The sequence below is a fragment of the Lynx canadensis genome, chromosome B4, assembly GCF_007474595.2.
Source record: "Lynx canadensis isolate LIC74 chromosome B4, mLynCan4.pri.v2, whole genome shotgun sequence".
Taxonomy (NCBI): domain Eukaryota; kingdom Metazoa; phylum Chordata; class Mammalia; order Carnivora; family Felidae; genus Lynx; species Lynx canadensis.
In genome coordinates this window covers 48243195-48267635 of record NC_044309.1, presented here as the reverse complement: position 1 = coordinate 48267635, position 24441 = coordinate 48243195, and the positions used below count along the sequence as shown (strand labels likewise).

At 38.3% G+C, this 24441-nt stretch overlaps 1 protein-coding gene across 1 annotated transcript in view; it reads left to right on the top strand.

Moving 5' to 3' along the window:
* Positions 1–16852, top strand: part of LOC115518660 (sterol-4-alpha-carboxylate 3-dehydrogenase, decarboxylating-like) — a 36236-nt gene extending 19384 nt beyond the window's left edge. Inside the window, 2 exon segments of the mRNA XM_030322232.1 lie at positions 8679–8892; positions 16647–16852. Of these exon segments, the coding sequence (XP_030178092.1) occupies positions 8679–8892; positions 16647–16852 (420 nt within the window).
* The last annotated feature ends 7589 nt before the right edge of the window (positions 16853–24441 follow it).

Sequence of the window (24441 nt, the reverse complement as noted above, 5' to 3'; positions counted from 1 at the left end):
CTAACACTAAAGACACTATGCTCAAGTGGCTTTCTTGCTTTCTTTCTTTTTAAGAATCATTTCTTTTCAAGACATACCTAATTCTGTTGCTCTTTGGAAGATAATTAGTGAAGTGGATGAATTAATATGACCAAATATGACCCTCCCTCTTCTCCTGAGTAACATGGGCACTTGTCACCATGACTTTTTGAGATGATGTCTGACCCAAGGGGGTCAATGGACATTTCTAATCAGCCATAAAGGGAAACTAAAATCGTGACAAAATTGTAGGCAAAGTAATTTCTGGACAGATGAAACCTTACAATTCCTCTCAAAATAAACCTATACAGTAAAACCTTGGGTTGCAAGTAACTTATTCTGTGAGTGTTCTGAAAGATGAACAAACATTTCTAATAAATTTTAAATTGATAAGTGAGTTATGTCTTGCAATATGAATAGCACCTGATGTCAAATGTCACATGAGCACAACTGAGCCAATGGGTCTTCTCTCTCTCTCGCTGTGGGATTGTGGGTGCTCAGATACTTGGTCTCAGGCCGTGATGTTTGGTAGAAATCAGTGATTTTTCAGAACATTGGAAAGTGCCCACAACTGGCACTAGTGTATTTTTTTTTTTTTTTTTTTTGGTCACTTCAAAGGACCTTTGGCTACTCCTTTGCTTTTCCATACAAGGGTCAGCTTAGGAATGCTTTGCTTCATGCTCGGTCATTGGATAGCTTCCTGGCTAAAGTTGTACAAAAAGAAAAAGATTCCATTGAACCAATAGATAGCAGTGATTCCATTAGTGATAGTGGAAATCATCCTACACAATAATCCTCTCCTCTCTTACCTCCCTCACACCAACCACGAAGATTTTCAAAGGTAAGTGCAGGTTAATTTGTTTATTTTTCTTTATATTTTGTATTTTATTTATTATTTTGTATTATAGTACTGCAATCATTTTTACATGAAAATTTTTGGTTGTGGAACAAATCATGAGTTTCCATTATTTCTAATGGGGAAATCCGCTTTGATATACAAGTGCTTTGGATTACATGCATGTTTCTGAAACGAATTATGCTCACAAACCAAAGTTTTACTGTATTTGTTTGGATGAGTAGACCTTTCCCCCTTCCTCCTCTTATTAAACCCCTTTGTGCAGGGTAAATAGTGTCTGCCACAATTCACATCCATCTGGAATTTCACAATGTGCCCTTATTTGCAATAGGGCAGTAAGGAGAAGTAATTAGTTAAGATGAGGTCATACTGGATTAGAGTGAGCCATCCAGTGACTGGTGTCTTTATAAGAGAAAGGTGGAGCTTCAGACACAGAGACATAGAGGAGACATAAGGGACAGAGACTAGACTAATACAGGTACAAGCCAAGGAAAACTGAGGGTTGGCAGAAGCCATCAGCAGCTCGAAAGAAAGAAGGAAGTTTTCTTCCCCTAGAGCCTTCAGAGGGAGCACAACCCTGCCAACACCTTGACTTTGGACGTCTAGCCTCTGAAATGGTGAGAGAATAAATTTCTGCTGTTTTAAGCCACTCATTTTGTAGCACTTTGTTATAGAAGCCTTGGGAAACTAATATGCCCGTTGTCACTAATTGATTTATCCATGCAGTTATCTCCTAACCACTTGAAAAAGCATAGAATCTGAAAGGATGAAATAGAAAATAATGAAGCTTCAGTGGCTGCCAAAAGCATGGGGGTGAGCCATCCCATGGTGGACAAATATGACAATCCAGGAACTGAACTGAAGAGAAAGCAGATCAAAAATATGATATTATTGGGGCACCTGGGTGGCTCAGTCGGTTGAGGATCCAATGTTGGTTCAGGTCATGATCTCACGGTTCATGAGTTTGAGCCCCACATCATGTTTGCTGCTGTCAGCACAGAACGCATTTCGGATCCTCTGACCTCATCTTTCTGCCCCTCCCCCATTCACTCTCTCTCTTTCTCTCTCTCTAAAAAAATAAATAAACATTTTTTAAAAATATGATATTAAAGTGAGACTACCTGCCATTCACTTTTGTCTAAAGGTCCAGGTTGATGATAGTCAGCCTTGCCTATGTCCTGAAAATCATTTAGGAAAATTAGCATGCTTATTTTATGTAAATAAAACCAGTTTCCCCAATAAAAAAAAATATCTAACAAACTTTGATTATAATTTGCTAAACCAAAACATACATTTTTAGATAAATGAGTGAATTTTCAAAATAAATAAACTTCAAAAATTGATATTCACGTGAAAGTCTTCCTAAAGTCAACAGTCAATGTGCGTTTATATTAATTCTAGCCAGAAAACTCTTTCAAAATGGTATTTATACAAAGAGTGCTTTGCTTAAGGTTTCATAAAGCCCTTAGTGAATACTTGTCGAGGCTCTTTGGAAAAACAAAGTTGGAGTTAAAGTTGATTGCTTTCTCAGAATAAGCAAGCAGGAGTCTTGGATGGAGTGTGGAAATCCCTTCTAGCCCCATTCATTATTAAGGAAAGAACAAAAAGACTTCGTAGTTTAATAAAAAGAGCCTTGTGCCAAGAGTCAGGGGACTCCATGTGAATTATAGCCCAGGCTCTGACATTGATTTACTGTATGACTTTAAGGCACACATGTCGTCTCCTGATATCCCAAGTTTCCACTCACTTTTTTCTGTGTAATACTGGACAAGTTATAACAATACTCTACCTTTGTTTCTCCACCTATCAGCTAAGGATGACATACTCTTCCGAATTACTGTGAGGATAAAATGAGTTCATATGTCTAAAGCCCCGAGAACGATGCCTGGCATGAAGTAGCTAGTATTAGTAGCTGCAATATTGCATGGCTTCTCTCCCTTCTAAACCTTAAGCCTCTTAAGGATAGGAATCATACCTTATGCACCTTGGTTTCTCTCAAAACACCTAGAAATGTATCTTGCATAAACTAGTTGCCCAATAAGTATTTGCTGAACTGAATTTAAACTTCAAGGACAAAGTCTATATATTATCTAGCTTGTTGGGGTTGTATTCATTAACTTTTTTTAATCCAGTTATCTGGGGAAAGAAGAGAGAGCATCATTTGGGAAAACATCTGTGAACAAAGGATTCCAATGAGAAAAATACTTTAACGAATCTCCTAGTGAGGGCAGAAGACTTTAGCTCTTTCGACAGCTTCTTTCCCATCCTGCTGGTGGCCTCTTTCTCCCAGGAGAACTAATAGTAAATTCTTTATTGCTTTGGCTTTATTGCTTTTAGCTCTGGAGACAGTGCGCTTTCAGGCAGTAATTATATTTCATGTATAAATATTATTTCTAAGAGAAGAGCTAATAGCTTTTTTGTAATGCTATCTGTAATTCTGTAGTTGCTAAATTTATGTGTCAGCTAGAATCTTGAAGTAAACAAAATTTATAAATTGATTCCTTTAGAACGATGTAAGATCTTGCTAGACTCTACTACTGCTCAGATAAGAATAACTGAATTCATCAGCTAAGCCAGCAGTGAAATTAAAATACAGTTGAATATTCTGAGCAGTCTTTGAGAACTATGGCAAATTACAATAAAACCCAACACATGAATGTTAGTCACTTTGTCAAGAAGTCAGGTTGTAAGTTACTCAGCCTCCTATTCAGTCACTGGTTCATGTGTTTCTTCCTAAGTTAACTTCAAGTTAATTTTCCCATAAAAATAGCTGAGATGGGAAAGAGTCTTTAACCTTCATAGCAAAGAGTTCAAATAATTGTAAAGAAGAATATAAATTACGGGTAGCACTACTAACCTCTCTATAGGGTCAGTTGATGGAAATGCTTCTTAAGAAGAGGTTAATGTACACTCTGATGTCTTAGCTGTAATAACATGTCACGGTGAGGATAGGATGGCAGGTTGGATCCTATCTTCATACAGAGGGCCTCTTAAGGAAACTATGTGCAATGGCCTTCTCAATGCTAAGGAGTATTAAATATTTGCAGATTTCTGCGCACTTCATGAAATATACACTTTCTCTCGAGAGGTAGCATTATGTCATGATAAGCTGCATAAGCTCTGAAGACAGAACTTGATGGGTTTATATAAAAAAAACTGAGTCGCGCAAGTTGTATCAGTTGGTTGTTTTTTTGTTTTTGTTTTTTTTTTTTTTTTTGCATTTTTGAAATGGACAGTAGCTAGGAACATTAACTGAGTTAATACAACTGAAGGATCTAGCACACCATAAAAGATCAATGGCGTTTGCCATTATATATTACTCTTATTATTTAGAATTGTTTTATTTAGAATAATTATTAGGATTATTCCATTTTGAATCATTGTATTATTTCGATTTATTAATTAGCTCTTTCTTGACTCTTGCTACCTTAATTTTACTCAGGAACTCCAAACTACCATCGGTTTTACTGTCCTGAAGAGGCATTCTGACAACCTTGTGTCTACAACGACCCTGGCCAGGAAAATTCTAATTAGCCCGGAAAGGAGGGAAAATCTCTTTGAAAAAAAAAATTATTTTGGGATGAGCACTGGGTGTTGTATGGAAACCAATTTGACAATAAATTTCATATATTGAAAAAAAAAAGAAAAAAAGAAAAAAAAAATTAAAGGACCAAACAAGAATAAAAGCAATTATAGTCTGAAAAGAAACCCTTACCCGTGATTTTGCTCTCCAAGGTTTCAATTACCTGCAGTCTATCACAGTTGGGAAGCACATGATCCTCGTTCTGATGGTCAAGAGTAGCCTAAAGCTACTCACAAGACCTGTATCACTCACCTCACTTCATGTCATCATGTAGGCACTGTATCATTTCCTGTCATCACAAGAAGAAGAAAGGTAAGTACAGTACAGTAAGCTATTTTGTGAGCGAGAAGGCCCACATTCGTATAATTTTTATTAATGTATTGTTATACTTTCTACTTATTCGTTATTGTTGTTCATTTCTTACTGTGCTTGATTTATAAACGAGACTTTATCGTGGTTGTGCATGTCTAGGAAAAAACCATCATATATAGAAGGTTCAGTACTATCCACAGTTTCAGGCATGTACAGGGGGTCTTAGAACCAATCCCCTGCAGATAACGGGGGTGCAGGGGGGAGCTGCACAGAATACAGCCTTCCAAAGTGACTTGTTACTACTTCTAAGGGAACTGAGGTCCCTGGGAATCCTCTGTAGTCCCTGGGGGCTCCTCTATTCTTAGAAGCACAATGAACTCAAGCAGTTTTCCTCTCCTTCTCTGAGCTGTGGCTTCTGTTTTCATCGCCCGGGATGTCCTTTCCCCTAGACCTGTTTCAGAGAGGATCACAATTCTCTCTGACTTTTTCCTCTTTGTGCTATCTCCCCAAATTAGCAAACAACCCACTCTCATCCAACGATTTTATTACTAATTACCATACAGTAAAAGAATGGTGCCAAAATTTTTGTTAACAGAAAATAAAATTGGAAGCTACAGGGTTCCCAGAGTTCTCCTGGAACTCTGGGGTTTTGACTCTGAATGCCTTTCTTGGATGAGGCACGGACCCCACTCTCCTCCAGTGCTGCCATAAGTCTTAAAGGTGAGATTTACCAAAAAGCATCCGTTACTACACTTTCGCCAAATCCTTTTCTTTTTGAAAACTCTTCCAAATAGAGCTAAAGACCTAATTAAGGTGGGTTGATTAGGCTTTTCTCAAGTGAGTGATGTGTATATCAGATGAATTCCAGGCATACATCTGTCCTTCGGGGCCATCTCCATGTTCCTCTACTTCTGTACATGGAAGGTAGCACTGGGTGATGCCCATGTATTTCATGACTCAGTTTCCATCCTTTATTCCAGTGGTTCTCAAATTTCAGTGTGTATCACAAGAGCTTGAGAGCTTGTTAAAACACAGATTACTGGTCCCTGCTTTCAGAGCTTCTTAGTCAATGTCTGGGATAGGTCCCAAGAAGTTGCATTTCCAAACAGCTTACGGGTGATGCTGATTCTGCTGGGAGCACTCTAAGACCCTTTGACTTACGGTCCTCCTATCCAGGTTTTCCTCTTTGGTCAAATGGGGAGAGCCTTTCTGTAGAACGAAGTCAGGGTCAGAGAAACAAAATAAAGAAAAAGGAAGGAGAACATGGGGAGAAACCTAAACACAACTGCTCAGCTCTGGGGTCCATCAGGGTCTGCAGCCAGCTCCAACACTCCATTTCCCAGCTATATATTAAAAGTTATAAATATACTTTTTTTTATAAATATACTTTTTGTTACGCCAGTGTGAGTTGGGTTTATGCCACTTGCAACAAAAAATGATACTGCCAATATAATCTCAGTTCGATGTACTATTATAAAAATGTCCACTCAAGAACACCTCCCATTGCTCCTGTAGGTAATCAAAGATGTAATTTCTCCACATCCCTTAATCTGCTTTGTCAACAACAAATATCTGTTACCAACTTAACAACAACTACGTGTTTGTTTATGGAGATCTGATGGTAGCTGAAACAGATGGAAATTCCCCCAGGTAGATATAGGCACACAAGGCAAAGTTGAGCATGTCTTTGGCAAGTCTAGAATCATTCATCCATTTATTTAATAAATATTTGTTAAATCACAACTGTGGGCTCCTCATTAGGCCAAATGCTGGAATGAAACAGTGGAAAGACCTCTTTCAAAGATGCCTGTTATTCCTTAAGTTGGGGCAACAGAAATTAAGTCAGTTACAAGAGAGTGAGATCCTTGCTCTACAGGCATTGCACAGGACCCTTGGCTCTGGAGTGAACACACAGGGCCACCGGGGCACCAGGCATGTGCTCTGTAAACCATCACTCTGAGTCAAGTTTGGGGTGATGGTATGATGCAGTGGACATGGATAGGTTTTAGTGTGTCAAGGGACAGGCTATGCGCAGTGGACAAACTTGGGTTTGAGGCACAGCCCCACTACTTTCTAGTCTAGTTAGTGACCTTGAGCAATTACCATCTAAGCCTCAGTGTATCTTATTTATAAATCGGGCTTTCAATATTACGTATCTTAGGTAAGATTGCAGTAAGAATTGCACTCCAGCACCCAATGTATATAAGTGTTCTTTCAATGTTTGCTAAAGAAAACACCCCAAAATTATACAATTTTAGTAAAACAGTAAAGGAAGTGCCCATCTTTGCCGGAAAACTACTTACAGAGGAAATGTGAAACCTGAAGTTCTAATGACCCAGTTGACATTAAAATTAAACAAAGGAGGAATTTCTGAGTAATCAATAGTTTCAGATCTGAAACTCTAAGGGGCATCTTTAGGAATCAATACTGATGCCATAAAACCTATTGAAAATTACAAGAGATGGCATGATACCTGTTTTTGAAATGGAAAAATAATGCAAATCAAAAAGAAGTTGCAAGAGACAATAAGTCCTCTGTGGTCTTCATTAATGGAAAATAGGAAAAATGCCCCACAAGATTATGCACAAGAGCACATCAGCTGTTACAGTGGAAGGAAGGAAGATAAAAAGACAAAACTTCAGGTTTTAAACTCAGTTTTGACAAAGGGCTAGCTCCACCACTTTCTAATTGTGGGTGATTAAATTCTGGGCTCAAGACTTGTGATAAATTATGTCACCATAACATCTACAAACACAGGTTTGTGGGGAACCAATAAAAAAATGCATGTAAAGTGTCTACAATAATGCTTTGCACCTAAGAGGCACTTGGCAGATAGCAGCCCCAGAAATTGGTGAGAGAGAGAGGAACACTTTTATGTCCTCTCCACAGGTCAAGCAACACTCTCTATTGATGGCTGGAACCTTCCCATTATATCACGTTTTCATCTTTTGCTGAATACAAGGAAATGCTGTGATCAGCAAAATCAAATGGATTGCTGGACCTTAGGTCACAATTCAGAGACAGAAAGCCTACTGTGGGCATAACTGTGAGATTACACAGAACTTCAGCCATCGTAGATGGCCATTTCTGTCTCTCGTCTGGTCGCAGCCCAGGATTTCCTAATGAGCTGTTTGGAACCCCTTACTCTGACCCAGCAGGAAAGGATAGCTTCCTAAAACATGGTTTTCAAATTCTGTGTACTTGCATCCTTCTTGCTATGAACAGACTCTGGCAGGAATAAGCAAGTGGTCTGTCAAGATGAGGCCCTCCTGAAAACTACTCAAATTATTCAATCTGAATTTTTTTTTTTTTACCTGTCTGGGACAGGATTATAAATCTATAGGAAGTTCTTCTCTCCTCCAGTATCATGGAAAGAGATGATGATCTCAGAATTCATGGACCATTCAGGTTTTGTTTTTGTTTTTGTTTGTTGTTGCATTTTTAAAAAGAGATGCTCTGAAGAGTAAAAAAAAAAAAAAAAAGAAAAGAAAAGAAAAAAAAGAAAAATTGATCCAACTGAAATATATTAAAGTTGATGAAAGGAATTATGGTATTTGTATTCTGTACATGTTTCCATGTGTGTTATGTAGTTAAATACCCATCATCAGAAAGATCTTTTAAATTAAAAGAAATCCTGCAATTACAATTAAATTGAATTGTAGCAGCTCTGAAAGTCTGTGAATTATTAGAGCCTTAAAATATAAAATTTGGAGAAACACATATAGCTTTAGGACAAAGAACATGACAAGAATCTTTGTCCACTGGAGTCCAGTTCAGGAAACTAGAAAGCATACTAATCATTTAACAAATAGACGTAGTATAAAGTAATTATCATCAACTAAACAATTGCCTAAGTAAGTGTTAGAGGGTGGAAAATGCGAAAAGGGGACATTGAAGGGATTAACACAGAGAGAACTTCCAGAAGCAGGAAGCACCACGGGGAAGGTGCAGTGGAGGGGGGAACTTGGCGGTGGAGAACGGGTCCTCAAAGCCCAGCAGACTGCTGCGGAGACGGCACTGCCTGGCTGGTGCAGACAGCTCTGCAGAATTAGGGAGGGCTTAGAAGGAACTGGAGAACAGACTGGAACAGTCACGGCTGCCAAAAGAGAGCAGCTGCTGCTGGGTATGCTGTTGACAGAAACCAGAACAGGAACTTCCAGGCAGTCCCCTTCCAACCTCACAGCATGCCCCCAGGGCTTCCTCCTCCAGGCAGCCCGAACTATATTTCCTAGACCTGTGTCACAAAGCTGAAGATAGAAAGCTGGGTTTGGAATCGAGACTAACTTCATAAATCAGCACAGCATCTTCTTAGCAACAACTTCGAGTAAACGGAGGCATTCACAAATCACAGCTGATGGTTCAACTGGCACCTGAGGTTTGCAAACGGGGAACAGCACTGCTGAGTCTAGAGTAGGAAAGCCCGTCTATGCCCCATTGATCTTTGCAGCCATCCATGCACACAAATAATCATCTCCTTCATTTATTCATTCGTGTATTTATTAACCAAGAAATATTTATTGACATCCTTCCATTTCCAGGCATTTCTCTAGGTGTCGGGGTGGTTATAACAGTGAATAAGACAGACAAATCCCCTGTCCTTCTGGAGCTGACATTCTAATGGGGAAGACAGACAGAAACAAATACATACCAATGGCCGGTAGTGCTAGGTCCATGGGGGAAAAGGGTATTCAATCCACTTCTTCTTTTTAATGTGAACACACAGAAAATTCTAGAAAAACAACTAATGGCTCCAGTTCACCTGGATTGACATTTTACATTAACTTTCTGTGTTTCATAAGCCATCATTCCAACTGTCAGTGGCTCGTATTAAGCATTCTGGCTAACATCATCTCCCTGATAAAACAACAAGACCTAAGATTTGTGGCGTCCTGGGAAGAACCAAAGACAGACACATCAGCTCAAGCCCAGCACACTGAGGTGGGTGGGCGGCAGGACACTCTCTTGGAGGATGTTTTTGCATCCCAGACCTACTCTGGTGTCTGAAATGATCTCCTCAAAGTTGGTAAAGAGCTACGGGCACAGATTATACAGGAGAATGAAATCCCAGAGAAGATGAGTTAGCAACTTGTCCTTTTTTCTTTTTAACTTTTTTTTAATGTTTATTATTTTTGAGAGAGAGAGAGAGACAGAGCACAAGCGAGGGAGGTGCAGAGAGAGAGGGAGACACAGAACTCCAGGCTCCGGGCTCTGAGCTGTCAGCACACAGCCCGATGCGGGGCTCGAACTCATGGACTCACGGACCGTGAGGTCATGACCTGAGCCGAAGTCTGCTGCCCAACCGACTAAGCCACCCAGGTGCCCTTCAACTTGTCCTTTTTTTAAAGCTTCAGTGGCAAATCACCTGTTTGTAGCTTAATGTATAGTTAGTTGCCTAGATAAAAATATGGTAAAATGGTTGCTCCAGCTCTGCTATATTTTTACTTTGGGCAAAATAAATACCACAGATGCCTGGACTCTAATTTGTTTTGCTTCTTCAAGGCACTATGACTATTAAATTATGGAGGATATTAATCAAATCTCTATGAGTGTGCATGTGTGTCGTTACAGTAACATGTGTTAGAAAGAGTAACTGAGACTCCAGCATACGTTTACTGATCCTTAATTAATTTAAACTCTGTTTAATATAAAACATCAGGTTATACATACTACTTAAAATGCTATAAATACAATCTTTATTTCCCGAGGGATTAAAAACACTCTTCTCACCATATTGCTTCTCATAGCTAACATTAAAATCCATATTCTGACTTCTTTTCTGAGAATCTGGTAATACTAGGCCTCACTTTCCAGGGTCCACTGCTTGAAGATGTCTTCTGACACGAGCATGTTGTCCTCAGTGCTGCACAACCTCTGGTCCCACTCAGCTTGCTGCACCAGGTTTCCACTATCTCCTGGCCTCTGGAGGCATTTGAGTTTTACAGACTCTATGTGCTGTTGAATAGCTCAGAAAAGATATTAAACATATTTAAGAACCAAAAGTCACGGGCAATAAAGTGACGTCCTCCAGGTCTCATGCAGTGCTAGGTATTAACCCATTGGCTTCGGATTGTGTAGAAAAGAGTCTAAGGTGCAGGAGTGGGAGGGGGCATGTAGGGGGCTCAAGACAGTAATTATGTACCTAAGTTATGGAAATATCAATATCTGAACAGCCCATAGGGTCACATTGCCTGAATACCAGATGTAAGTGTGCATTCTTCAGGTGAAGGATTCATGAGACTCCTTCATGAGTTTAAGGTGACCAGTGAGGGAAGGAAAGATATAGAAGGGAAGGAAGATGTGGAGGGGAAAAAAGAGGGTAAGAGGCCTTCAGGTCATAGAACTTGAGGGTAGAAGAAAGTGTGTGTGTGTGTGTGTGTGTGTGTGTGTGTGTGTGTGTTTCTACCAAAAAACCTACAGAAAGCCTGTAGAGCTCAGAAAGAATACAGTTTCTAAGGGCCTGAGCATGGGGTGTAGAAGTTGCTAGACCTACGAAATATCTAAGACATTTCTGTTTTGAAATGGTTAAGAAGGGTCACCTGGGTGACTCAGTTGGTTTGGGGATTCTATCTTTCTCTCTCTCTCTCTTTCTCTCTCTCTCTCTCTCTCTCTTTCTGCATCTCCCCTTCTTGTGCATGCTCTCTCTTTCTCAAAAATAAATAAATAAACATTTTTAAAAAATGATTAAGAAAAGCAATGATTCCTTGGTCCTAAAAGCCTGAATAATGGAAGAACTAATGTGACAGGAACCTCTGTCTCATCCCTTATCCCACTCTCCTGTCTGTCTTCTTCCACTGAACTGAATTTCTTTTGTCTTTGTATTTCCCAAATTTAAGACAGTGCCTGGTTCAAAATGCCTCCTCCCAGCCTCTTCCAACTTCAAACTGATTTAGGTGTTCTCCCTTTGTTTTAGTTTATCTGTCTCATCTGGAAACTCCTTGAGGGAAGTTTTTTTTACTGCCTGACTCAGAGTAATGTATTTGTTGAATGGATAAGTAGATGAATATCAATCAGTAAGCTATCTTGGCACACAGTTGTGGGGGGGAATCTGTAATATTAAGCATTTATTTGTTCAAAGTATGCTGCTGACGTATGAAATAATGGGGCAGACATTGGTGATTGGCTACGCAAAAGGCATTCCCAACCCCTTCATCTTCATGGTCTCTTTGTATAGCAGCTGGAAATCTTTATGGCCTCCTTTTCTTAGAGGTAGCCGTGTGATAGTTCTGATCTGTAAGGAAAAGTCTGCTGGAGTGGGGATAGGAATCAGTGTTGCATTTTCTGGCTGTTTTGGCTTTTCTGTCTCCTTCGTCCTATCTTGAACATGGATGTGATGGCTGGTGCTGAAACAGCCACCTTGCAGTTATGGGAAAAAAAGACCTGAAAATCTTTCAGCATGTTTTAGCAACCCTGACATCTTTCAGCAATGGACCTGTCACTAGCATCTACACAGCTTCGGTCTGATGATTGAAGAAAAGTGAAGGTTTTCGAAAAAGGTTTAAACCAACAGATTTCCTGTTACTTGCCACTAATGAGTAGTATCAAATGTTAAAGTTACACAATTCTGGAATATAGTTTCTCTGCTAAAGACACTGTGGGGATGGGGAATGTAAATGTATTCAGAGCACTTTGGGTCTGAAAGAGTGTGATGTCAGAAACCAAGGTGTATTTTCTCAGTGTTCTCTACAGTCTTCAGATGATTTCCCTCCAGGACAAACGCTAAGAATTAACCAACCCTGCTGGAAAATGAAAAAAAAAAAAATTTAGAAATTTACTTCTCCATTTCTCTGGAATAGATATTGAAGTCCCTAATTAAGCTCCTTGTCACTGTAGACAATGTTGCTAAACTGTGTATGATTTCCCTCCTTTTCCTAGTTCCCCAATGGCCTTTGCATCTGTTTGATCAGCAAAGAACAGTAAATTTAGCCCTGTCCAAATCCACAGTCCCTCTGTATTTTCACAATCAGACTGTCTTAGTGGTAAGTGCTTTAATACCTTGTTACAATGTTATCAAACCAATTACAGTGATGAAAAGATTAATCATTACATTGCTATCCACTAATATTTATCTTTGAAAAACTAATGAATATTGATGATCTGCATGTTCTTGCCATGCATCTGCAGCAGTTTGAAAACCCCTAGATCTGAAACAGAATAAGCCAACAACTTGAAGTACCTCTAAATGTGATTGTTGCATAAGTTATAATCATTGAAAGGAGGCTTAGAGATTCTATCACCCATCTAACATCTTTGTTTTACAAATGAGGAGACTGAAAGACCTAAATTGGGAGCTGTCTTAACATATGTTCTCATGCTCCCATCAGCTGTATCTAGTTCTATAAACAGAAAGAGACAAGGATTCTTTCACTGTTTTACCCATCTGGTGCCCAACACAATACCTTGCTTGCACATAGGAGATGCTCAGTTAGTGTTTATTGACCAAAAAAGTGATTCCACACATTCGATTGGGTTTTGTCTGATTCATTAGACCATAATAAGCTGGCCCTCACTGGGTCCTCTGTGCCTTGATCATTCCCATCTGCCCACCCTCTCTCTAACTATGGTCCTATTTATGCCAACTCAGCTTCTAGCTCCTCTAGGGAGGCATCCACACTGTCTCAAGTCTTCATGGCTCTCAGTCTCGATGAAAGAGGTTAAAAGACAATCAGCTATTTTATACAATTTGGGATTTAATTATATAATGTCTTTTATTGATTCTTGTTTTTCTGAATAGCTTTGTCCCTGCCACTATCATCTATAGTTCCAGAAGGCAGCAACAATACGTTGTATTTTTATGTACCAAAGTGCATATCATGTTCCAGAATGCATAGAGGTCCTCAGACTGTCCTTGATTTATTATTTGGAAGGAACAGAAACTATCTCCAAGTTCCTTTGTAGATCCTTACTCAACAAAATATGTGTGAAATAATTTCTGTGTCCTGAAACCGACATCATAAAAAACAAATTGTGGGAAGATTATTTTTTTAAGAATCAGAAAAGCACACACTAGCACTAATAAAATACAACATTTTAACATCAAAAGGAATCAAACTGTTCAAAGGTGCATGCCTTTATGTCCCATATCTCCCAGAATAGATTGAAATATTTCAGAAATATACACACACAGACTCAAGAAAAGAGTACAGATAGAGGGCAAGAACAACCAATACATAAGAGATTTTAGTAAATCTTTGGAAGATAGAACGCAGGTGGGAGTTTATTGATGGACTATAGCAAAAGAAGTCATGGCCTGGAATGTTCCATGAGGGAGCTGTGTTGGAAGATGAAGGGGGTGGGGGATGCCACCATCTGCCAACTAGAATATCAGAGGGGCTCTGAGCTCAGGGGGAGGGACTGATTAGGAGCCTGGAAATGGACAGATTTACTGGAAATATAAACAGAGAAGAGGTTACCAGTGAAATTTTGCTCTCTTCTTCTCTCTCATTGCTGACATTTGCAAGTCTGGGGAGCTAAGACTTCTAGTATGATGTTGACACTCACAGTCAAGTCTCCTCACTCTGACTTTTGGGGAAACCACACCTGACAGCCACCCTCACATCTTCTCATCGTAAAGCTAAGCTTGCCATTGCACAAGCTCTGCCTTTATAAACAGAAGTCCCTCTCAGAAATTTCCACTCAGTGGAATACTCTAATATCTGAAAGCCAATATTAGAAACCAGTATAACAGGGGAGGTGCTTTTACCAGATCCCATCCTTCATTCTTAAATATGGAGAAACAAACCAAAGGTAACTAGATATGTGAAAAAGTACAGCAGCATAAAGAAAAAACAAAAAAAAAAGATCATCATCAACAACAACAAAATAACCACAGGGAATAAAAGAGAACTCGGGTATAGAAAAAGATTTGACATCCACGAACAGGATGTGCAGAAAAAGGACAAAGCAGAGACTGGTAAAGAGTTTGAAAATAGGATAGAAAAAAACCCCCACAAAACTATAAGAAAAATAAAGGACAAAAATATCAAGAAACATAAGCAAAACAAAAAGGAGAAATATAATATGACAGAAAACATAAGAGAACTAGAGAAACCATCTTTTGACTTAGAATCTCAGAGAGAGAGAACAGAGAAAATGGGGGAAAGAATATTACCAAAGACACAGCAGGCAGAAAAAAATCTCCAAAATTGGGAAAGACATTTTCAGCAGAGAAGGATTTCCTAATTGCTGAGTAGCATGAGTGAAAAATCCTTGTAAATTTTAGAGCACCACCAACAAAAAATAATCGTAAATATTTCCAGGAAGGAAAACACGAATTTGATCTAGAAAAGAGTATGTCTGGAACAACATAGCTATGCTCTGAGCTTGGAAACCAGCCAGTCCAGATAGGCCCAGTAGGATAGAGGCTCTGGTAGGGAAGTGTCCCCCAGAGTTGGAGGACTTGACACAATAAACAAAATAATCATGAAGCTAGATAAACTATGAGAGTATGATGTAGTATATTGTTTTTTTGCCAAAACAAAAAAACAAACAAGATAATTAACAAGTAAACAAATAAATAAAACAAAAAACTTTACAGGACCTTAAATAACTAATGATGTGTAGAGGAAGAAATTCTTTCTGACCTTTATACAGGAAAGATGTTTCCCTGAGCAGTCCAGAAATGTAGACACTGAACGAGTAGAGAAGAGATGTTTACTAAGCATACTAGTTGGCCCCACTTTGAGGGGCGGGGGGAAATTATATAGTCACAATAATGTAACTGTTGTTGATTAGTTTTGTTTTTAGAATCAATTTATAGGGAAAATATAGAAGATTCAGGTAGGGCTAGTGAACAGAATGTTAATATTGAAAATCCTGAGAATATAAAAGAAAAGTTGTGGCTGACATAATGGGCAAAAGAAGAAAGAAATTTGGCGAGAGGGGTGAAACCCTAAGAGTGTCATCCTAAATAAGCAAAGATTCAAGATAATGACTAAAGCTGGTAGAAGACGGAACGTCACTGAACTGTATCATTGAAATAATAGTGGTAATGAATAGAAAATCTAAAAATAATAAGTATTGAATATAGGAAATGAGATTGGCTAAGGGAAGTAGCCAATGATAAGAGTTAATATGTCATCTTTTATCACGAGGAGTCTCTAAATATTGTTTAAATAAAGACAGAAGCCTATAATTTTAAGTTACCCTGGTAACTATGAGATGATAAAAGATAGAAGCAGATAAAGAGTTGCCTCTAGGAAGTAGAGAACATAAAGGGTATGAGGGGCATTTTACTATTTAGAACAAGCTCTTCCATTTTATCAAATATGTATTTTACACTGATTTTTAACACTAATTTTACAATAAAACAATGTGTTAAGAACCATCCCTCAGGCTCATCCTCTTCTGAACGTCATCCTATCCTTATTCTCACCCCAAATCTCGTATCTGTCCAACCTGCGCCTTTAGCCTGTCTTTTTTTTTTTTTTTTTTTTTTCAACGTTTATTTACTTTTTGGGACAGAGAGAGACAGAGCATGAACGGGGGAGGGGCAGAGAGAGAGAGGGAGACACAGAATCGGAAGCAGGCTCCAGGCTCTGAGCCATCAGCCCATAGCCTGACGCGGGGCTCGAACTCAGGGAGCGTGAGATCGTGACCTGGCTGAAGTCGGACGCTTAACCGACTGCGCCACCCAGGCGCCCCAAGCCTGTCTTAATCCATTTTGAGCTCTGGAGGAGCACGTAGCTAAAGTTTCAAAATGGCTGATCAAATTGGTCAAATGAAAATATCATGAGTGACCCACCACTTCATCCTCTGTGCCTCAAGTTTTCCTTCTGTAAAATGAGGTCATGCAGTGAATAATTTAAAGTCTGTTCCCATTTTAACAGGTCTCAAGAACATTTGTGTACATGTGTTTGTTTATGTATTTGTTTTTGTTAGCACTAGACTATGAAGCTAAATGTCCACAAGCTGGCAGTCTCCTAATCTTGCTGGTAGAAATTACAAAGCATAAAGAACTAAGAGAAATGTTTCGAGGAAAGCTCAATAAGGCCATAAATAACATTCAGAGACAGGCTTACCGCCCCCCACTTTCACCATCATTAAACCTGTCCAATAACACGGAACGACATTGCCACGGATCATAACAGCCTGAATGTTAACATATTTTCAAAATAACGATCACAAAACCATATTTCTCTGGTTTGGACCTCCACTCCTCCTGTGGGAAATTCGGTCTGCTGCTCACTAACCTAACCCCTCCACTTAATTTTGAGATCCCCAACAGGTGCTTCATCAACCATACCTCTCAGCACCTTCATGTCCGTATCAGTCAATGTCCTAGTGGAGAAACAATGAGTAGACTTAAGCATTAATACATTTTTACACAGAAGTTGTGAGAAATTGGTGTATGTGGTTGTGGGGGCTGGCTAGGCAAGCCTGAAATCTTTAGTGAAGGCTGGAAACTCTCAGGTAGAAACTGATGCAGCAGTCCACAGGCCAAACTTTTTTTTAAGGGCAATGTCAGTTCTCCTTTCAAGGCTTGATAATTGATTGGATCAGGCTCACCCAGATTAGCAAGGATAATCTCCTTTATTTAAATTGATTGATTGTAGATGTTAATCACAACTACAAAATTTCTTCCTGGCCTATTCGTTAGTGTTTGATTGAGTAACTAGGTGCTATGGCCTTGTCAAGCTGATACTTAAAACCGACCTTCACAATTTCTTTCCTTTTTCTTTCTCTCTTGCTCTCTGGGGCAAGGCTGACTCCCAAAGATGCAGATGTTGTGGTGTTGCTCTTGTGCAGCGTCCCTGGAACACTCTCTCTGAACCACTGAAGCTGTAACCGCCTAGGCTTTAAATATGCTCATGCCCCCTTGTCCTCTCAGTGCTCCTCCCGGATTTCAGTGACACAGTCTCTGATTACAGCATCTCTTCCTGGGTCTCAGGACACTGGAAAATCTGAGTAGGAAGAACCGAGGACATAATCTGGCACAAACACACCATCAGCCACTAGCTCTTTTCTTTGGACTAAACGTGTATACCTTGGCTTTCTCTAACATGCTCTTAGGAGGGATAAATAAAGGTCTAACTAACTCTTGGCGTGACCTTCCAGACACATTGTCTGATTCCCTCTGTCTCTCCAGTCTCGCCCTACAATGTGTTCTTTCTGCCTCCCTACACTCCTGCTTCAACGGTCTCTGCTTCAGTCCTTGAACTTTGCCCAGCTCACTCCTCCTTGGGCCTTTGTATGTGCTCTACCCTCTGCCTGGTATATTTCACCACATCCCCATTAACCCATCATCTGGATAATGAGATTTTTCCTTTAGATCTCACTTCAGTTGTCATTTCTTCAGGAATGTCTGTCCCAACAACCTTATCTGATTACTTCCCCATTATGTATACTTATAGTTTTAAGTACTAGAGATAATTACAAACCTAACCACGGTTGAAATTTTACTTTTCTGTATGTCATCTTTATTTATTTTATTTCTCCCCAACTAGAGTGTAAGTGCCACAAAAGCAAGGATCATGTCTGTTTTTGTTCATTATGTCTGCAGTGCGTATTCTTCCCGTGCAAGAGAACCTGGCATAAGCTGGCACTCAAAAATTTGGTAAATGAATAAATAATTAGCTTCTGTATTCCTTTCCAGAACTAACAGTGTATTAATTTCCATATAGCCATAGCAAAGGCAATTAGTGCTGCCATAGCAAAGTACCAGAAACTGGGTGACTAAAGCAACAGAAATTTATTCTCTTACAGTTCTGAAGCCTAGTGTCTGAAATGAAGGTATCAGCTGGTCCATGCTCCCTCCAAAGCCACTAGGGAAGGGTCCTTCCTTGCCTCATCTGGCTTCTGACAGTATCAGCTGTTTCTTGGCTTCTGGAAGCCTACCTTCAATCTCTGCCTTCATCATCACAAGGCCATCTTCCCTGTGTGTCAGTGTCTGTGTCCCAAATTCCCTTTTCTTAGGACAATGGTCATATTGAATTATAGTCCCAAGCTACTCCAATATTATCTCATATTGATTACATCTACAAAGACCCTAATTCCGGGTAAGGTCACACTCATAGGCACTGGGAATCAGGACTTTCACATATCTTTTGAGGGGAGTACAGTTCGTTCTATAACACACAGAGTCTTTTGAAAAGTTGATACTGAAAATGTTTATTAAATTTATGTAAATTTTTCCAAACTTCAAGCAGAAATGTCATCACATAATACAGTATGTTTTACTTGAGGCCATATATATCTTATTCCTAGAACACCTCCAAACTATTTTAAGTTTATTTACTATTTGTTTTGAGACAGAGGAAAAGAGAGGGAGAGAGAGTGTGTGAGTGGAGGAGGGGCAGAGTGAGAAGGAGAGAGAGAATCCTAAACAGGCTCCACATTCATCACAGAGCCTGATGCTGGGCTTAAACCCACAAACCATGAGATCCTGACCTGAGCCAAAATCAAGAATAGGATGCTTAACCAACCGAGCCACCCAAGCATCCCCTTCAAACTACTCTTTGCATTTCCATGGAACAATAATTTATACTTGAATGTTCAATGTAGTTCAAGTCCTTTTTCATCCTGTGCAAATAGTAGGTGTAATGAAAAGAACTTTCCAATTTGTGTTCAAAGACCAGAATTTTAATCATAGTTCTGTTATTTTAACCTTGCTAAGACATACTCTCCTGTGGTGTAAAATGCTATTAACAATGCACATATTGCATTGTTATTCTCACAACTAAAAGGGGGTAATAAGTCATCAGACACTTAGAACATGTTGAATGAATATCCATTTCTTCTTTCACCTCTATGTCAATTTTTCTACTACCTCATCTGAGACCACACACACATACATATGTGTACTATAGGTACACTACATATACATGTACATATATAGCATCTGTATATAAATCTGTGTATATGAAAATATATATTTCATCTGTCCATGTTTGCTATGAAGAACATGGGAAAATATTGGAGCTCATAATGGGAGCTAAAGTGTTAAACCAGGAATTAGTTATCTCCTGGGTCTCCGGACATTATGTGTAAAATGAGACTGTCCCACTTCAAAGGGAAGATCTATAGGACCACATAATTAAAAATGAGAGGGGCGCTTGGGTGACTCAGTCGGTTGGGCATCCGACTTCGGCTCAGGTCATGACCTCGCAGTCCGTGAGTTCGAGCCCTGCGTCGGGCTCTGTGCTGACAGCTCAGAGCCTGGAGCCTGTTTCAGATTCTGTGTCTCCCTCTCTCTCTGACCTTCCCCCATTCATGCTCTGTCTCTTTTTGTCTCAAAAATGAATAAATGTTAAAAAAAATTTTTTTTAAAATGAGAATAACTCAGCACTAAGGTAATTGGCCGTATCAGATATTTAAGTGTGAGACAAAATTGGCTACCACAATATTTTCCTAAGTGTTCAAAAATATTAATAAAAATGTTGAGGGGCATCTGGGTTGTTCAGTCAGTTGAGCATCTGACTCTTACTTTTGGTTCAGGTCATGGCCGAAGTGTTGTGGAATTGAGCCCCACATTGAGCTCCACACTGGGCATGGAGCCTGCTTGGGATTCTCTCTCTCTCTTCCTCTATCCCTCTGCTCCACTCACAATCTCTCTCTCTCTCTCTCTCCCTAAAAAAATTTTTTAAAATATTTGAGTAATAGATGTATAAAGGACAAAACCAGAGGCTTTGTGAATTAACTCTTCAATTATCCTAATGCCCTTCTCTCTACCTCTAGACAGAATGTTACATAATAGAGCTAAAAACAAAAGCTAATATGCTCTAAAATTTTGTGGTCTCTAATTGAAAACAAAACATTCATTTACTCTATGGTGATTCCTAAAAACATAAATCAATAGAATTCTGCTAAGCCAGTGAAGGATATGCAAGCAAGGTGCTGTTGATATGTCTTTAATTGACATTGTTCATGATGTTTCTTGATTTTTAGGAAGAGAGAGAGTATATGTAGAAGTTTCAGCTGAGAGTACAATGCTCATCTAGATCAGCATAATATTTTGCCAGTTTTGCCAAGTGAGCTCTCATGAATACAAAGTCAACATGAAAGAGGGTTCCTTTAGGCTAGGATAGCAATGTTAGGGCCAGAGTCTTTTACTTCATTACTTATTCATTAATTCAACAAATATCTATTGAGTGCCTACTGTCTGCCTGACTCCATGACAGACACTGAGAAAACAGCCAAGAATAATACTTTAAGGTCACTTTTTTCGTGGAGTTTACATTCTAAGTTCTGGGAAAACAGACATTATGGCTGCAATCTGAAGGATGAATTGGGGGACAGGAGTGAGAACAGAAGGATTATTTGAAGTTGGTTGTAATAATTGATCCAGAAGACTATAGAAACGGAGAGCAATGGACAGATTCACCTAAATTATTACTCTTCCTAACTTCAAAACTCATCCCCCACAGACACATCTACCAGTACTGTCATGTAGTTGATGGCTCCCTTCAGTGTGATTTCATATCAAACCGTGCCCTGTGCTAGGCTATAAGCATCTTGAGAGCAAGAGATTCATGATAATAATAACAATGACAATAGCAATTATACTGTGATCATTGAGTATTTACTATGAGCTTGGTATTACATTCTTATCTCATATAATCTTCAAAAAATACCCCCATGAAACAGATGCTACTTTCTCCACTTTACAGATGAGAAAATACATTTGGAGAAGCAAGTTGTTTATCTCTGTGACTCCAGAGTTTGTCTTGGTTGGGTCTCATCCTAATAAGCCTCCAAAAATGTCTATCAGAGGGTCTATTGAATTGCTATAACCAAAGCATACCATATGCTTCTTTTTCCTGTTCTGATCATTATCTTCCTTGTCTGCATCTCACAACCTTCCACCATGACATTATTCAGGCCAAAATAACTAACTAACTAAATAAATAAAATGATTTCAAGTTGAGAGGATTTGGAAAATACCAAGATGTATATGTATTTTTTTTTTTTGGCAAATGTCAGCTTATTTTCAAAAACTAATTTGTTCCACTCAAGGTCAGCACTTTATTTGGTCCAACATTTTGTAAACAGACACAATACCTTTCAAGAAATAGAAGGGAAGTTCTTCAAATGAAAACAAAAAGACACTAGACAGCAACACAAAAGCATATGAAAATATAAACCTTACTGATAACAGTAAATATAGAGAAAAATAAAGAATATTGTAATACTGTAATGGTCATATGTTAATCACCTTTATTCTGGTATAGAAGTTAAAATACAAAAATAGAACTATAACTATAAAAATATGTTCAGGGATACACAATATGAAAAGATGTAATTTGCAACATCAATAACATAGAAAAGGGGAGTAAAAGTGCAAAGTATTTGTATGCCATTGAAGTTTAAGATATCAGCTTAAAATAGATTATTATAAGTATGATAACCAGAAAAAAATTACTTATATAAGATGCAAAAAAAAAAAAAAAAAAAAAAAGAATCAAAGCATATCACTATATAAAATCAATGAAATAAAAAAGAAATTAGCAAGAGAGGAAGACAGGGCAAAAAAGCTACAAGACAGACAAAAAACATTTAACAAAAGAGCAATAGTAAGTCCTTCCTTATCAGAAATGAAAATAGATTACATTCTCCAGTGAAAAGACATAGAGTGATTGAATGGATAAAAAAAATTTTTTAAATATCCCATGTTCATGGATTGGAAGACTTAGTATTGTTAAAATGTACATACTACCCAAAGCAATCTATAAGTTAAATGCAATCTTTACCAAAATCTCAATAGTGTTTTGACATAATATAAAAAATAATCCCTAATTGCATCTAGAATCACAAAGATCCCCCAACAGCCAAAATGATCTTGAAAAAGGGCAAACATGGAGACCCAAGACTTCCTCATTTGAAAACATATTACAAGACCCCAGTAATCAAAACAGTGTGGTATTGGCATAACCACAGACATATAGATCAATGGAACAGAATAGAATGCCCAAAAGTAAACCAATACAGTCAAATGGTCAACAAGGGTGCCATACTACCCAATGGGGAAAGATAGTCTCTTCAACAAATGGTGATGGGGAAACTGTATATCCACATGCAAAAGTATGAAATTGAACCCTATATTTCACCATTCATAAAAATCAACTCAAAATGAGTATCAAGACTTAAAGACCTAAAACCATAATATTCCTAGAAGAAAACCTAGATGACATCTTTCATAACATTGGTCTTGGTAATGATTTCATTGATGTAACACCTAAAGCACAGGCAACAAAAACAAAAATAGAAAAGCGGGACTACATAAAACTAAAATGCTTATGTACAGCAAAGGAAACAGTCAACAAAATGAAAAGGAAACCTACTGAATAGGAGAAAATATTTAAAAATCATATATCTGGTAAGAGATTAATGCCCATAATGAACTCTTACAATTCAATACCAAAAAAAAAAAAAAAAGAAGAAGAAAAAAAAAAGAAAGAAAAACAAATCCCAAATAACTTGATTAATAAATGGACAAAGGACTTGAATAGACATTTCTCCAAAGAAAACATAAGAAATGGCCAACAGGTATGTGAAAACCTCACTAAACCATACTCAACATCACAAAACATGAGTGAAATGCAAATCAGAACCACAAATAAGATATTATTTCATACCTGTTAGTATAACCATTATAAAAAATAAACAAACAAAAAAATGTCCCAGAAAATCAGTGTTTGCAAGGATGTGGAGAAGTTGGAAGCCTTGTGCACTTTTGGTGGGAAGGTAAAATGGTGAAGCTCCTATGGAAAAGTGTGGAAGCCCCCCAAAAAATAAACAGACCTAGCATATGATCCAAAATATTTGAATTAGCATCTCAAAGAGACATTTGCACACCCCTCCATGTTTATTGAAGCATTATGCACAATAGCTAGAAGGTGGAAACAAGCTAAATGTCTATTGATAGAAGAATGAATAAAGAAAATGTTGAATACACATACAATGAAATATTATTCAGCCATGAAAAATGAGGAAATATTGTCATATGCTACAACATGGATGAAATGTGAGGATATTATGCTAAGTGAAATAAGTTAGTCACAGAAAGACAAAATAGAATGGTGGTTACCAGGGGCAGGTTGGGGGTGGGTATTGGGAAGCTGCTATTTAATAGGTACAGAGTTTTAGTCATACAAGGTGAGCCATTTCTAGGGATCTGCTATACAACATTGTACTTATAGTTAACAATTTTGTACACAAAAATGTAAGAGGGTAAATTTTATATGTGTTTTTTACCACAATAAAAAGAATTCCAAGGTAATTTTTTAGGAGGGTTCACACACAGGATGAGAGTGGAAGGAGCTAGACAAGCTGATTCTAAATTATACATGAAAAAATAAATATGCAATAATACCCAGAAAATATATGAAAAAGAATCATAATGAGGCAATGGAAGTTTTCTCAGGTCTTATAGCATACTCTGAAGTGGGTAGCTATTTAGAAATAGATCAACATAAAATGACAGAAATAGAGCCACTGTGATAAATACAGCAATTCAGTAAATTAATGGGAACATGGATTGTTAAATAAATAAATCCCATTAGGATATATGGCTGTTTACCTGGGAAAAAATACATTCTACAATAACTTTCAGATGAATCCAAGACTTAAAGTAAAACATGAAAGAAAAACTTGGGAGAAAACATGAATTTTTTTTTTTGCGAATTTGGAATGGGAAAACCTAAGTAAAACAAAACTATACAGAGGTCATTAAAATCAG